Below are 16,984 nucleotides of genomic sequence, written 5' to 3' on the forward strand. Positions count from 1 at the left end.
TCTCATCACACACACACACAAATGGTAACTATGTATGGTGATGTACAAGTTAATTAACTTGACCTGGTAAATATTTCACACTCTATATGTATATTGAATCATCGTTATATATGTTTTACAATTAAATATTCTCTTTTAATTATATATTATAATACATATTGAACATTATATATAAATAATATTAGGTTAAATCATAAAACCTGATCAATTAAACAGTATGCAAATTCCACAGGTAGATTCAGAAAATAGTATACTGTATGGCCATATAAAAAATTGTTCTTAAGATAGATTGTGGTAATAGATATGGTCCTCAGTGTTTCTGAAATTATATTCTTCCACAGCACTCATGATATTTTAGGTTAAAAATATAATATATTTGCTTTTTAAAACAGCAAACTAATGTGTTACATAGGTATCTTAATACATTTTTGTGCATGTAATCAGTTAAAGTTTTATAATCTTGTCCCCTATGAATAATAAATTGTCTCCACAACATTTATTGAATAGCTTATTTTTACCCACTTTTCCTAAAAGAAAGGAATGTTCTATGTTCTTTATTTCATTGTACTGTTCTTTCCTATCTCTATATGAATCCCAGTGTGTCATAAACTAAAAACACAATGTTTCAGTTTCTATAGTTCAATAGATCTTGGTATCTCAAAGACAAGTACCCCCTATACTCCCTTTCTTTTTTTCTTCTTCAAAATTTTCTTGTCTTTTTCTTTTGTTGTGTTCTTTACTCTTGCATTTTTGTTTAGGATTGATTACTTAATTTCCACTACAAATGTTGGAATTTTGATTTCAATTGATTGTATTTCTTAGAGTGGACACACTTGATATCTTTATAGTTATTGAGTCTTCCTAGTCTCAAATATGGTGCATTTTCCATTTATCTAAACCTTATTTTATGTCTTTCCATAACGTTATATAGATTCTCTCTAAGTCTCTTGCATATCTCTTTTTTAGTTATTCTTGGGTACATTAATGTTTTTGCTGTTATTGTAATAATTAAAAATTATTATGTTTTCTTGTTGGTAACTGCTGTGTATAGCAATACTATTAACATGTATTTAAATGTTGTTCGATCTTGAGTTCAGCATAATGGCTTAACTCTCTTATTATATTCTTACATGTTTGGAGATGCTGTTGAATTTTCTTTGGAAACAGACTTCCCAAATGGAGATAAGAAAAGTTTACTTCTTTCTTTGTTATTTTTCTATTATTTCCGCCCATTTTTAATTGTCTCATTACAATTTCACACCTCTGGTATAATGTCGAATATTCATATTTTAATGAAAGTGCCTCTTTATCACAATTAATTACTTTTCAAGTATATGGTCTTAAAATAACTATAAATATGTATTCATATCAATCAACATTTTTCTTTAATTTTTCTTCTTGGCAAGCATATATCAAAGAGAAAAGATGTTTAATACTCATTTATTAAATGATGATTGGTTATATTTTATATACTTATATATTATGTTATGGTTTCATTTTTTACTTTTAAGTTGTTAATTCAGCTAAAACTTATTTTAGCAAAAGGTATCATATAAGGAAATGCTTACACGATATTATTTTCCAGAGATAGTTTTCTTATTATTTATTTGAAAACCTGTTATTTATCCACTAATTTGAAACATTAATTTAACTCTATGCTTAATTTTTTACACTGAGGTTAATTTCTGAGGAATTCAGGGTTGAGTTATGATAAGCATTCACTTATTCTTCACTTGCGGTAAAGAAGCTCTTTTATAGTATTTCCAAACAATTCTTATCATCTTTCACGTATACCCAATCTAATACATTCACTCACATAAGATTTTTAAGCCAACTTGAGGGCAAATAATAATAGACTAATTATGACTGCAGAGTTGCATACTTGCTAAGCACCTAAGAGGTACTCAATTAAAAAAAGGAAGACTGAATGGAAAATTTGTTTTAACAAAATCTGAATTAGTCCTCCCTATAAGGTGTGCCATCTATATTAAAACTACACAGTGTCTCTGACATAGCTTTTTAAAAACAGCTTTTGCCTATACATTACTTATTTATACTCAGTATTTACAAGAATAAATAAATAAGCAAGATTAATTTGAGAGTGAAACCATCATTTTCAAGTTCAATCTTGACTAAAAATAAAATTTAAAGCTGCTTATTATCTACTCTAATCAATAAGCATATTCACTAAGAATAGCTGTAAGAGCCTGACCTGTGGTGGCACAGTGGATAAAGCATCGACCCGGAACACAGAGGTTGCAGGTTTGAAACCCTGGGCTTGCCTGGTCAAGGCATATGTGAGAGTTGATGCTTCCTGCTCCTCCCCACCTTTTCTCTCTGTCTCTCTCCTTTCTCTAAAATGAATAAATAAAATCTTTAAAATAAATAAATAAATAAGAATATATCTAAGAGTATGTCTCTATCTTGAGACACTTTCATCCTAGTTGGGGGATAATTTTTTTTTTTTAACAGAGACAGAGCAAGAGTCAGAGAGAGGGACAGACAGGGGCAGACAGACTGGAACGCAGAGAGATGAGAAGCATCAATCATCAGTTTTTCATTGTGGCACCTACTTGTTCATTGATTGCTTTCTCATATGTGCCTTGACCATGGGCCTTCAGCAGACCAAGTAACCCCTTGCTCAAGCCAGCAACCTTGGGCTCAAGCTGGTGAGCTTTGCTCAAACCAGATGCATCCACGCTCAAGCTGGCAACCTTGGGGTCTCGAACCTGAGTCCTCCACATGCTAGTCCGATGCTCTATCCACTGCGCCACTGCCTGGTCAGGCTTGGGGGATAATTTTGAGGATCCTCCTTTGGTCCTCATAAGAGTTATCAGAAGATTAATAGAAGTAGAAATGATTAATGTTTCTCAGGAATAGTTTTAACAGAAAATGGGAATTATGTTGAATCTTGAAGGAAGAAAGCTCTTAATCAAGAGAAATGATTTGGGGGAAAAAACAGGCTACTTCACAGAAAAAGTAAATATTGTTTTTTTCAAACCATAATAAGTCTCACACTGTGTCTGGATATGGTGATTTAAATTTTTTTTTCAGTTGTTTACTTATTTCTTTTTATTTTGAATTGATTTCTCAATTAGTTCCAAAAATTATTTAAGACAGCTTACACAGTATATGTATTCAGTGCAATGTATCTGTTTTTAAATTAGTAAAATGTGATAAAGAAAAATTAAATTTAGAATTCCAAGTCATCAGAAAAAAATGTATTATATCAAAATGCGGGTCATTAAGATCTTGCATAATTATTGAAGCTGACTTGTATCTATATTGCAATGATTCCCAGTGGCCAAAGAAAATAGGAAAACTAATAAATTTTAGGATTCTTATTGCTCATAAAATACAAACTATTCAAGAAATAGAACAATTTTCAGAGTACTAGGATCTGAGAATTTTTCCCCCATCAGTCTTCATACATGAGATACTTAGTGATATAGTGATCTTTGTCCTCAATAGCATCCTAATAATAGATGTGATAATGAATATCTTATGACTTCTTGTAGTGTGCTTCCATGTAAGTAGAAGGCATAATTTGAAAGCTAAATTTAGTAAAATTGATCTGAACTGGGACATGCTCAACATTAGTATTCAAGTACACAAAGCCAGCGATAGTCTTCCTTAATGCTAGGATACAATCTTGGCTCTTTAGTAGACATTATTAAATAAAATACTAGTTGTTATTCAGAAAGAATTTTGGGGATTTATGACCAACTGGGAGATATATATCCCAATAAAAGTTTTATAAGTTAAACAAACACAGTGAAAACCTAAGTAAATACTTCTATTATAAATTGAATTTGGTTACCAGGGCTGACAATTCGCAACCTACAATGGATGGATCTGTTGACAAATTCCATGTGAAAAGAGACAGTGCATTCTGTCTTTTACACTGTTGTATCACCAGCTTTTAGCATAGTGTTTGACAATAAATGTTCAATAAATATTTGAGGGATAAATGAATGAACAAATGAATGAAGTAAACCTTCACACATCTTATTTTCTACAGTGCAGCTTTTGCATAGAGTTGTGCAGTATAAAGAGATTCTTTGCTTCAGCAAGAACCTGTAGTGTAAGTCTTCACTTTCACTCATTAAAAGAAGATCCATGTGAATTAGGCAGGTAGACTTCACATACTTTTAAGAAAGCTCATTAAGAGTTAACATTGAGCCCAGAATAAATAACTTCACTGTTTACAGTTGTTGTGAGGCTCAAATGAGAAAATAAAATTAAAATATATGCATAATGTCAAGTTCTACATCAGGGGTCCCCAAACTTTTTACACAGGGGGCCAGTTCACTGTCCCTCAGACCGTTGGAGGGCCGGACTATAAAAAAAAATATGAACAAATCCTTATGCACACTGCACATATCTTATTTTAAAGTAAAAAAACAAAATGGGAACAAACACAATATTTAAAATAAAGGACAAGTAAATTTAAATCAACACACTGACCAGTATTTCAATGGGAACTATGCTCCTCTCACTGACCACCAATGAAAGAGGTGCCCTTCTGGAAGTGCGGCGGGGGCCAGATAAATGGCCTCAGGGGGCCGCATGCGGCCCGCGGGCCGTAGTTTGGGGACCCCTGGTCTACATCTTTGTAAATGTTTGTACAATTCTTTAGGAACCTTCCAAAAGTTTTTAAGTCCTGAGCTGTCCAATTATCTGATGCCTCCTTATGCTTCAGAAACCTTGCATTAATCTATGACCTCCTCTCCAATGTTATAGTTTCTTTTGTTTGGGGGTGCCATAATAACCCTTCCTTCTTGTTTTCCTTGTTTCTGTTTCCTCTCACAATGGAGTTTATGTATCAAAACATAGAGTGGTGAGGTCCACAGATTCTGGGTTGAAATGCTGATTCCATAATTTATTAGCCATTTGATATTAATTAAGATAATGTAAACTAGTTACATTATCCTAATTTGTTTCTAACATCAGTCTCTGTAAAATGAGAGTAATGTGCACCACATTTATATTGCTATAAAGTTAGAAATGGTAATTGGTAATGTATACAATAACCAGCAGTCAGCAAGTGACAAATGTTAATTGTTCTTATGATTATCCCACCAGAACATTCTGTCTAAAACCTAAATCTGACCTTGAGTATTCTTACTCGAAACTTCAGTGATTTCCAGAAGCTCAAATCTGCATAGTAAACTATGTAATTTTACTTAGAGTCTGGCGTCAACTTCCCTTTGGACTTCCATCGCCCACTGTCCACACCTCTCTCTGTTTACATTCTGCTCAGTCTTTTCAGGGTCCAGCTCTACAAGCAGACCACAGTCTTTTAAGTATCTAGAATTTGGCACATGTCTTCCCTCCTCTTGGAATACCCCTACTTCCCTGCTCTGGCAAAAATTTTCTCCTTTTTTGGAGAAACTATATCCTACTTCTTCCTGGTGGAATTAACAGCCTTCTTCTCACCATAACACTAGCCAGAAATATATATATTTAATTTGCCTATTTTTATGTCCCCCTCTCTGATCTGTATGTGATTCCTCTAGGACAGGAATCCTCTTTAAGTCATCTCTAAGTCCCACAATCAATGCCTAGAATATAGTAAAGATTTAATATATCCTATTAAATAAATGAACAAACACCTAGCCCAGGGTTCCCTGCCCAATATGTGCTGAGTGACATTTATCGAATTGCATTGATTTAATTTAATTTAATTCAAACAACTGTTGCTCCTACAGCACCCCAGTCTGCTCCTGACCAGAGGTTAGAGCCTCTGGGTGTTAAGAGTCCCTTCTGGGTTACTAAATACGAGCTAACACGCTGGCAACTTAAGAAAGAGATTTTTCTCACTAAAACCAAGAAGATAAGTGGAATTTGGGGCCGATGGCCCTAGAAAAAGGATTGCCTGCCCAGAGATGCTGTCTCATCGTTGTCCTCCCCCCACCCCATGCCTGGAGAGAAGTGAAAGGGAGAGGGAAGAAAAGGGAGCAAAAAAATTGACCCGTCCCTCCTCCTTTCCCTCCCCCAGAGAAGGGCTCCACTGAGTGATTTCCTAAAACGCCTCTCAGGGGGACCCAATTCTTGGAGTCCTCAAATATTCTTGGCTTTCCTCTGCCCCTTCCCTTCTACGCTTCTTCTTCGCAGGCTTTCCCTCTTTATTCACTTCGTTCCCCTTTCTCCTACGTCCCATCACAACACACACACACACACACACACACACACACACACACACACACCCAGAGAACCGCCGCCCCGCCTCCAAATTCTCAGTTCTAGGACCGCCGTGACCGTCAACAAAAGGTGCCAATTACAGTCAGCCTTACAGATGCCTGCGAGTTGAGTTTTTTTTAAAAAAAGAAGAAACAGGTTGAGGGCAGAGAGGAAAAGAACAGAGCAACCTCCAGTCCGTATACACATGCCCGTAGGATCTCCAACAAGCAAACAGCAGGATATCTCCGACCACTCTAAGGACGCAGAGCACCACAGACAGGAACTTTAAAGGGATTGAAATCTGTTGCCTGTTCCACTAGGAATATTGTTTGCAAGGCACAAGGTGTCTTTTGGTAGTGAGCACTCTCTGCGCATGCGCAGGTCCATTCGGGAATTACTGCCCTGCCGCCGACTAAGTTGCATTCCTTGAATCTTCGCCGAAAAGACAATTCTTTAATCAGAGTTAGTAATGTGGACAGTACAAAATCGAGAGAGTTTGGGGCTTCTCTCTTTCCCTATGATGATTGCCATGGTCTGTTGTGCACACAGGTGAGCTGCTGTTTTTTCTTAGTGTTTTTCTTGTTACATGCTTGCTGGATCATGTAGCTTGTCATTTGGGGGGGTAGGTGTGTCGGTCTATTTTATGTCTGCTCATAGTTTATGCTCATTTTGAAAACGGTCCCTACTTCTTCCCTTCAGCGCCAATGAGCCCAGCAACATGTCATACGTGAAAGAGACAGTGGACAGATTGCTCAAAGGATATGACATTCGCTTGCGGCCGGACTTTGGAGGTAAAGCTTCATCTTTTTTCAACCTGTAACCCACACCTAGTTCTTTTTTTCTGTTAAAGATAAATGTGAAAAAAAAGAAAAGAAAAAAAAGCCTGTAATTTTCGTAAACGTGCACTACGCCCTACGCCCTGGACTCACACACACACACACACGCACACACACACGCACACACACACACACACACGCACACACACGCACAAGCGCACATAGGATCTCCCAGTCGCAGGTGGATGAAACCCAGGCAGAGCCGACCTCCCCCCTACCCGACACACCCTCTGCATAGTCACTGCATCACGCGTTTACCTACACCTGTTTTCGCAGGCTGTCCCCGGCTAAGAGGGGTGGGGGTAGAGGGAGCCCATTCAGAACAGAGTAAGCGCAGAGGAAGCCCCTCTCCCTTCCAAGCCTGTCGCCACTCTAAGAATATGCCCATAATGCGTCCCACCTCCCCGGCAGGGCCCCCAGTGGACGTCGGGATGCGGATCGATGTCGCCAGCATAGACATGGTCTCCGAAGTGAACATGGTGAGTGGCCTCAGGACGGGCTCGGCGGCCCGGTTTACGCAGATACGAAATGGACCGGTCCCCGTGCCCTCTGCGTTTCATTGGCGGTCATCTCGCCCCGGTCCCGGGAGTCCCACTCCTCGTGCGCTCCCCACTATGGCACACACACACACCCTGTTTCCCTGTGGTTTGTATTTTCAACACACGCTCGGGTTACTGCGGTGTTCGGGGGAAACGTGCTCCGCACTATTTGGGGAGACGCGGGTGACTGGCAGCTGCGGATCGGGTGGGGCGGAGTCTGAGCGTTACTTTCGCAAGGTTTCCTTTGGTGTTCGGATGCGGCGGGCACCATCTGCCGGCGGCCGGGCGGCCTGCACTGGGGTCCTCGGACGGTGGTCCGCAGCCTCCTTCTCTCCGTCCAGGTCCGGACCGAGAGCCCGGGAGCCGGGGCTGACGCAGCCCCGCCACCGAGCACCCAGGCACACAGACGAGCTCTCAGAGTGTCCCATCCTTCCTTCCAGGCTCTCCCACACCTTGTGACAGGAGCAACAGGCTGAGATGCAGCCCATGCTGGTTAATAGTACGAAAGTGCTCCTGCTAGCTTCTGGGCTTGTATTGTTCCCATGCGGGGGTTGATGCGTTTGTCTTGCGGCATATTGCGAATTTAAGATGAAACAGAATGATTCGAGTTAATGCTTTGTTTTGCTTAAGCAAGTCGAAGAAGACTGGTGATTAAAGGGAAGGCGGAAGGGAAGGAGTGGGACGAGAGTAACAGCGCAATCCTTTCATTTCAGAGGGTTAACATTCTATTGTTTCCTTTTTTTTTTTTTTCTATTCCCTTTCTGTAGCTGTTGCAAAAAAATGGATAGAAATCATAGCTGTCACTTTCTCTGGTTGCTGCCAACCACTGTGGGGTAGCAGTTTTCTAGTTGTTCGAGTTTCTAACTGTTGCTTCTGGTAAGGCAGGGGGGAAAGCCTGTTGCTTTTCTAGAGCCAGCACCTAGGGAACAGTTAGATCTATGTGAGCAACATGTCATTTTTTAACGCTTGCGAAAAAAATATTGTGGCAGATGAAATTTAGACAGCCTGAATAAGTTATAGACTAAAATATTTAGGGATTTTATCCCTTTAAGCTATAAAGGCAATCGAATTGTCTTTTCATTTAGTTACTAGTGTGTTATTTTATTTTAATATGCAAAAGTTTAAGAATTTTTTTAAAGATTAGGACAGGGAAGGAAAAAATATGTTTATAATCTATTGACTATGATTATAATAAAAAGTGAGAGTATTAAATTTCTGCATTTTATAGTTGTAGCTTACCCAGCTTTACTTTTTCTTTTTAAAATTAATATTTCAATTACAGTTGACATACAATATTATACTAGTAACATACTGATCAGGCATTTATATACCTTAGGAAGTGCTCACCCCAATAGTAACTGACCTGGATATAAATAGCTTATTTAAAATACTATTTTAAAATAAGGTCTTTGATTGTTGTATTTGAGAAAGAAAACCGATTTTAAACAAGTAGTGCACACTGGATATTTTCTGACTTAGCAAAGATATTAAATAGACTGACTTATTTATAATATTCTTCTCACATATTAGTCACTGCAACAAAGTAACCTAAAATGCACTATTTACAAACACCGTATAATGTAATAATATGTGTATGCATTCAAATTATACCTAATCCATACTATAGAATTACAGCTAAACAAATTAAAAAATAACTAGTTATTTCTATCATGTAGATAAATAATAATTTTTTTTTATTTTGGCATTTTGTAAGTACCCACATAGGTAATTTATAGAATTGGAGAAGATTGGAAAAGCTTAAAGGCAAACAGAGCCTTTGCCTGTGGTCATTTTTCTGTTTAGTGTATTATATTTGTCATAATTTTTTAAAATGTATAGTTATGTTGAGTATACTTGCAAACACCTTTGGAAGTGTTCTTTTTTAAAATTTTGAATTGAACTGGGAAATTGTTGTTAACCAAAACAACCATTACCATCACCACAACAAAATGAAACAAAAAGATCTATATGACCAGTTATTCAATTGAATTCATACATGAGCTCAGAAAAATAACTGAATTTAATTGCAGTGCCATAGAAAATACCTCCTAATTGTGGAATAATACAATCTATTTACTCACTGCACCATGTGTACATATTCTTGATTTTTAAAAATATTCACTGAGGAGATAAATCTATGAAAAATATATTCTACCTAACACACAATGCTAGAGATATAGGAACATAGGAAGCATTGAACATTGAAAAATTATCAGACTTGATTTACTTATTCTTTTTTGTTTTTCCTTTAAATGAGAGCTCCCAACAAGACCCAAGGTTTATTTTATCTTCTTTCATCTATGACAAAGCATTGGAATAAACAGATTGAAAATAACTCTAAGAAAAATGGAAACAAAAAGGAAGTTTAGGATGGAGGGTTCTGTATAAACACAATGTGGATGGTTAGTCTGCTTAAGGGAATGGTTGATAGTATGCTTTGGTTTTTAGATAATGTAAGTATGGGTGAAATGTCTATGGAAAATAAGACTAATTGCTTCTTATATTAATCATGTTTTAGTAGCCTGACAGGCAGTAACTTTTATGGTTGTTTAATAGAAAAATGTCACCAAAATTAATAATAAAAAATTATTTAATTATTAAATAAATAATTAAAAATAATAAAAATAAAAAATGGAATATAATAAAAGAACTTTAAGAAAAAGTGAGATTAAAATTTATTATTAAAGAATTGCTCATTCATTTTTATATTCTTATTCATTACTATTATTATCTACCCATTCCACAGCTGAGAAAATGACATGTTAATTATATATATTACATTAATAAGATTTGAAACCAAGTTCTGTTAATTTTTTTTATTTTTTCATAATGAAATATAATTCCATCCTGGTTTATAACACTGTTTGTTTTAAAGACTAGCATAATATCAAGAGTATTTTCTGATTCATATACATCAGGATAAAAATTATTTTTCCCGAAGAAGAAAATTAAATAGACAATTTTTATAGTGAAGGATCTCTACTATCAAGAATTATAGCTACTGAACAGCAAATGCATAACCTCTGAAGAATAATACTGAGGCAGGAATAAAAAACAAACAAATAAAAATATTTAAGATCAAGACTTTTTAGCAATAATATTTTTGATTGAATTAAGAAGAATTTCTTTCTGGCATTATGTGATATATTATGTATGTGGCAGTGATTGTATACTTTTATTTTTGAACAATCATCTTAAAAAACAACTTTAAGTTGTGCCTCTCATTGGTGGCTCAGTGGGCAATGTGTTGTCTTGAAGAGTCAGAGTCCCTGGTTTGAACCTGAGGTTGTTGGTTGGAGCCTCAGTCAAGGCATATATGAGACGCAATCAATGGCCCAACTAACTGGAATGAGTTCTCCCTCTCTCTCCCCTTACCTCTCTCTCATAACAAACAAACAAACAAAAAAAACCCCACTGTGATTTCCATTTGTTATATTAAACCCTTCAAACCTCTCAACAATTTCTGCCAAGCTGTATACACACACACACACACACACACACACACACACACACACACACACACACACACACTAGAGTGAGTAAAGAAAAACAAAAGGGACACAAAAGATATAATAGCTCACAGAAATTGCCTTAAGTAACCATTAACATCTGCTAATATAACTCAGTAAACACAGGTAGTAATAAACAAGACTCCCCTTTGTAGTAAATTGGAGAAACACAATATTAATTACATGCAAATTAAACTCTTCTATTTCAGATTTCAAGGACTAGTTTTTGTTATGAGGTAACTACTGATGAACAAATAGGAATTCCAACCACAAAGCTCCTTGTCCCTGAACTAAAGTCATTATGGTCCAAGTGACCGCTCCCAGAAGACTTCATCTATTCAGTCCTAATTTAAAGTAGCCATTCTCATTAACAGATAACTAACATGTATTTATTGTTTGTTTGCTTTATTCATGCATAGATGGATGCAACAGAGAATGCTCTTATAGGCATTACAAAGAACAAAACCAATAATAATTTAAAAAAAAAAAAAGCTAAAGTGAGCCAACAGGATAATAATGCTTAAAAGAAAAGTAAATAAACTTTACCAAATACTCAGTGTTGTTAAATTTTACTATCTTTGTTGTTGTTATTTTAAGATTTAATTCTAGATTTCTGGTACACACTTCAGTTATGTCTAATTACCATCGTCTTGGTAACACAAAACAGTAACCACCTGTCAGAATCCCTCCCTTCCTTGCCCATTTCTTTAAGTCAGAGCTTCTTAATCTTTAATGTGTATCTGAATCACTCTGAAATCTTAGGAAGTTAAAATACAAGTTTTGAATCGGTGGTCTGAGATAGGGCTGGACATTCTGTATTTCTAACAACTCCTACGTGATGCCAATTGCTGGGATGTGGATAGCACTTTGTGTAGCATAGACTACAGTGCATTATTCTAAGAGTTAGCATTATTAAGACATGAACATATTTTTCCGCTTAAATTTCTCTAAGAATAGTAGTATTCCAAAGTTTCAAATTAAGTATCAAGTTAATTTCTAGGTAAACAGGTAGCTGTGTTCAAAAGGGAACTTTAGTTTAGTAACTGATGATAAAAAAAACAGAACAAAGGCAAAAGCTTGGATGGTGGGGTTTGACTTAGACTAATACACAGTCCTCTTAACTGTGTCAATGCTTATGAGTCAGCTAACCTTAAATACTGTCACTCTGACAATACCATCCTGCTTCTTTACAGAACACCAATGACTTTTCTTCTTCAGAATAGAGAATATTGCAAACTGTTTTTGCTTCCACAGAGGACTTTGCAGTAGCTTTGTAAAATAGTCTAAACATACTCTTGCTACTGTCAGTAAATTGTCTCAGGTTATAATAGAATTCCTTTGCAAATACAGTAAATAGATTAGTACCATTTAAAGGTAAGAACAGGCATCAGCAGGTAAATAAAGATATAAATATATTTTTCTCTTATATGAGTAATCAACCAGGTCTCACTTTTATGTGCTGGGTTACAATATTATGGCATCTGGAGAAACTGTGAGAAAAAAAACTTCCCTTTGCCTTTCTGTTTGGAGATAACAAAAAGATCTTTCAATATGTTAAGGCACATCAAAGCAATCCTATCCACATTTTTAAAAGTTTAAGTTCACACTTGAAAGTCTATGCTCATAGGATTATAAGGCCACAATGAAAATAAATAGTAACATTAAGTGAACACATATTGTATATGAAGTATAGTTATCAAGTATTTTTCTTTTTATTTTAGTCGCTCACTTAATCCTTGATTTAAGGTTATACAATTATTATCACCCATCACAGATCAAGAAATTGAGGTTGAGAGAGGGAGACTTAGGTTAAGAAAGAGTAAGTAATTTGTTCAGAAGTTATAGAGCTGGTAAGTGGCAGAGCCAGAATTTGAAAGCAAGCAGCCTTGACTCCAGGGCCTGGTTCCTATTTCCTAGGCAACTAAAAAAAATTCTTGTAATTTAGTTCTGGGACCCTGAGTGAGTCATTTGATGTCTGTGGGCCTCAGGTATCTCCTCTGTAAAATGAAGATAAATGACATGATTGCTAAACCTATCTCTAATTCAAATATTCTATGATTTAAATTTAGACCTTTAAAGAGTGTAGGCTGTCAAAATCAAGATTTTTTTTCTCTAGTTAAATTCCATCTTATTCCATTTTATTCTCCTATTAGATGTGTCAATAAACAAGCATTTAGTGAATGGCCACTGAGTGCGAGCAATAGCGGTCTCCTGGGAACATGGCAATAATTATTATAGGCATTCCAGGACTCTTGAATCACTAGTTTAGTTGGTCATGGCACTACCTTTCATTTTTCCCCAGTTAAACACATTTCCAAAGACAGGAAGGAGAAATGCTGGCTCAATCATCTTCAAAATGAGACTTGGCTGAAGCCCAGTTTATACTGTATTGAATACTGGAGCCAAGACCAAGTTAGAACTATTTCTGTCATATACTATCCATTATGTTTAAACTGGGAACATTGTTTCAATACTGAAAATCAAATACTTTTTTCAACACTTAATGCGAAACAGAAGGAAAGCATTATTTTCCAATATCTGAGTATCCTAAGCGATTTATTTACCCATCCTACCTACAATCTTCCCATCCTGTGGTCTGGTAGCAAGGGATTAAGCCAAGGTGTTTATCTCAAGTGAATATCACTTAGTTGCAATTCTGTATTTGATGCTTTTTGTCTTGGCATGTCCCCAAAGTCTTCATAGCTCCCTCAAGCCACACTAAATGAAAACTTGCATTATCAAGGAGGTTAAAATGAAAAAAAAAAATGGTCACAAGTTTTTTTCAAATAATTTGAATTTTAATAACTCAAATGACATTATTGTCTTTGGGAATAAAGATGGATGAATATATGGTTATATTTGGTTCCATGTTAATACAGAGTTTCCCCATGAATTTTTTTGGAGCACTGAACCTTATTCTTTGTAATATCATGTTCAAGTTTCTGCATTTTAGTACAATATTGTTTTTAGCAGTTTGTGAATTTCATAAAATCTTTTGACTATTAATATTAAAGAAAGTTAATAATCAGTAGCATATAACATTAACTGGTAGTTGACAAAAATGTTCACGAAATGGTAATAATTTCTTCCTATCAGAGGAGATAACTTAGAAAGAAAGATAGGCCACACACAAAAAAAAGAGTGAAAGATATGTAAGTTTTCTTTTGTGAGCTCAATTACCCCATTTTAGAAGTCTTGAAGTCATTGTTTTTTGCCAGTAGGTTTTTATGATACCCCTGCACTGCATTAAATACTTAAGGTCTTCTCCAACCCTTGCAGCACCAATAAAACCCATCATCATATTGTATATTTAAAATTATAAGTCATTTATCCAAGAGCATTCCTTCAACTACACTTGTGAATAGAAGAGATGTGATCTCCGTCTGTGTGTTTATAATCATTTTTTAATAAAAGCTATTAAATGGTTTAAGCATATGATAATAGATATGACCTCATGGTCACTGACTTAAGCCCAAGGTCCCTGGCTTGAACAAGGGGTCATTTGCTCTGCAGTATCCCCCTGGTCAAGGCACATATGAGAAAGCAATCAATGAACAACTAAGGTGCAGCAACGAAGAACTGATGATTCTCATCTCTCTCCCTTTCTGTCTATCTGTACCTATCTGTCCTTTTTCTGTCTCTCTCTCTCTCTCTCTCTCTCTCTTTCTCTCGCATGCACTAAATAAATAAATAAATAAAATGATTATACAAATATTTACACTTTCACTTTAAAAGATGCATGCATGAATGCATATGCACACACACAAATCTACAGAGAAGGAGAGGGAGAGACAGAGAGACAATGATGCTAGAATCAGTATGCAAAGGAAATACATTCTAATCCTAAATACAGAAAACCGTCCAAGATCTTAACACATGCTATATTTTGCATTTCAGATAGATCATTCTGGTAGCTATGTAGAGGATGAGTTAGAGCAAGCTACAACTGGGGAGAGTGCTCCTAGTTAAGAGAGTGTTTTGAAGTCAAAACGAGATATGAGAAATGCAGACCAGTAGCCTTGGCAATGGAAAGGGGCAGTAGAAGGTATTCAAACACAGGCAAATCTGGGGGTATAGCTCAGTGGAAGAGCATTTGACTGCAAACACAGGCAAATCAGAGCGATTTTGTGACTGGTTACATAATAGAGGTTAAAGAAGAAATGGGCCTAGGATTCCCTCTGGGATGCCATGCTGCATGATGGGCACATGTGCCACCATCTACCAAGGACGGGAACACAGGAAGAGAAGCACCAATCACCTTTATCACCAATAAAGGGAATGGACATATTTTTAAAATAAAAAAAAATTAGGGCATGTTGCTACAATGTACTTGTTGGAACACTGAGGTAAAATGTTAGAAATTGGAACTATCCTGAAAAAGACTAGTTCCTTAGTGACTCTTACAGTTCTGTTCACAAATAAGGCAAATACTATATAGATAAATTCTATATATGAATTTATCTGGGCCCCATAAATGTGGTTGCTGAAATGGGTTGATAAGAGATCTGGCAAAAGAGTGCTGGCAAAGATAGAGCATAGAGTGCAGTCAACTTTAATATCTCACAATATTGTTCTTTATGCAGGAGGATAAGACTTCCTGGACCCTGACAGGATTTAGACTATACTTTTGAAATTCCCACAGAGAAGTGATCTTTATACTCTGTTTAATTGTCTTTATGGAACCTAATAGGTGGGAAAAATAGATGGAGGAACCCACTTACATAGCATCTGCTCTCTTTACCGTGTCCCTAAAATGATTCAGAGTCCTTCTGGAACATCATGTTTCCATGTGAAATGGTGAGAAAGCAGTGTGAACTCTTGCAGAAACCGTATTTGGGGATGAAATGAAACTGAGTATAACAGACGGCCCAAGTGAGGCCAATGGTATGCCCTGAGAAATGAAGCTTAGCTGCTAGGAAACTAAAAAGCGACTCCTAGGAGATTGGCAGAAGAATTGAAACATTTGAATGACCAGGTGGGGATGATTTTCAACAAGAATTCAACAGAGCTCTGTCTCCCACAAATGGTCTCCTGAAAAGAGGATACCTATTTAAACAAAGGCGCATTCAGAGACTGTATTACAGTATTTAGTTTAGAAAGAAGGCAGGGAAGCAGCTTGAGAAATAGATTCAAATATAAGAGGGTTCTTAGGTGGCCATTAGCAATCAGCATCCTTGCCTCTGCTGAAAAGGTTGAAGGCCCTTCAGATACAACAGAAAAGATAGAAGCTACATGCCTTGATCCCATTGCTGAATGGATTAATCAGGAAAGTTGCTAGGAATGAATCCTGCTTGAATGAGAGGGTTTATTTGGGATCTTTTCCAACAGTGGGGGAATAGATTTGTTGAAAGTCAGGGCTCTTACCTACTCTAACCCTCTGTGACTCATGGGGACATTGTTCTTCTGATCTATTATTTTCAAGGCAATGATATACAGTTCTCTAGTCAAGAGAAACAGTTTTGTGGTTTTCAAAGAGACAGTTCAATGACATTTATTTGAAATCCTACCTGTACCTAGAACATTTTCTCATGCCAGAGGCCATCATTCTGCCTCTGACCATCTGCAATTCTCTCCCACCAAAATGCATCTAGACCTACTTCAAAACCCACAGGGAGTTATCTTTCTTTATGGAGCCTGTTCTGCAGCTGCACTGGAGTAAATTCTTTTGGAGAACATATGTATTGGGCATATGAAAATTCAAGACCCAGAAAAGACAAAAGATCCAATATAGACAATTTTCACTTTTCAGCATGTATATGGTTTTTATTCATTAACCTTGTCTTTTTCCCCCATACTGTGTAAGGCCCAGGAAGTTTAGGATTATATTTTTATGCTCTCTATGTAACTACTTGCATATTGCAGGGACTTAATAACAGTAACATTTATAAAGATTATAAAAGAATTTTTCTAGTCCTAG

At 36.4% G+C, this 16,984-nt stretch overlaps 1 protein-coding gene across 1 annotated transcript in view; it reads left to right on the plus strand.

Moving 5' to 3' along the window:
* Positions 1-6,614: 6,614 nt before the first annotated feature.
* GABRB1 (gamma-aminobutyric acid type A receptor subunit beta1) overlaps positions 6,615-16,984 on the plus strand; it is a 383,981-nt gene continuing 373,611 nt past the window's right edge. The window contains exons 1-3 of the mRNA XM_066384628.1: positions 6,615-6,732; positions 6,883-6,974; positions 7,431-7,498. Coding sequence (XP_066240725.1) covers positions 6,653-6,732; positions 6,883-6,974; positions 7,431-7,498 — 240 coding nt within the window. The 5' untranslated portion in view covers positions 6,615-6,652. The remainder of the gene's footprint in view (positions 6,733-6,882; positions 6,975-7,430; positions 7,499-16,984) is intronic.

This window comes from Saccopteryx leptura, chromosome 5 (assembly GCF_036850995.1).
Source record: "Saccopteryx leptura isolate mSacLep1 chromosome 5, mSacLep1_pri_phased_curated, whole genome shotgun sequence".
Classification (NCBI taxonomy): domain Eukaryota; kingdom Metazoa; phylum Chordata; class Mammalia; order Chiroptera; family Emballonuridae; genus Saccopteryx; species Saccopteryx leptura.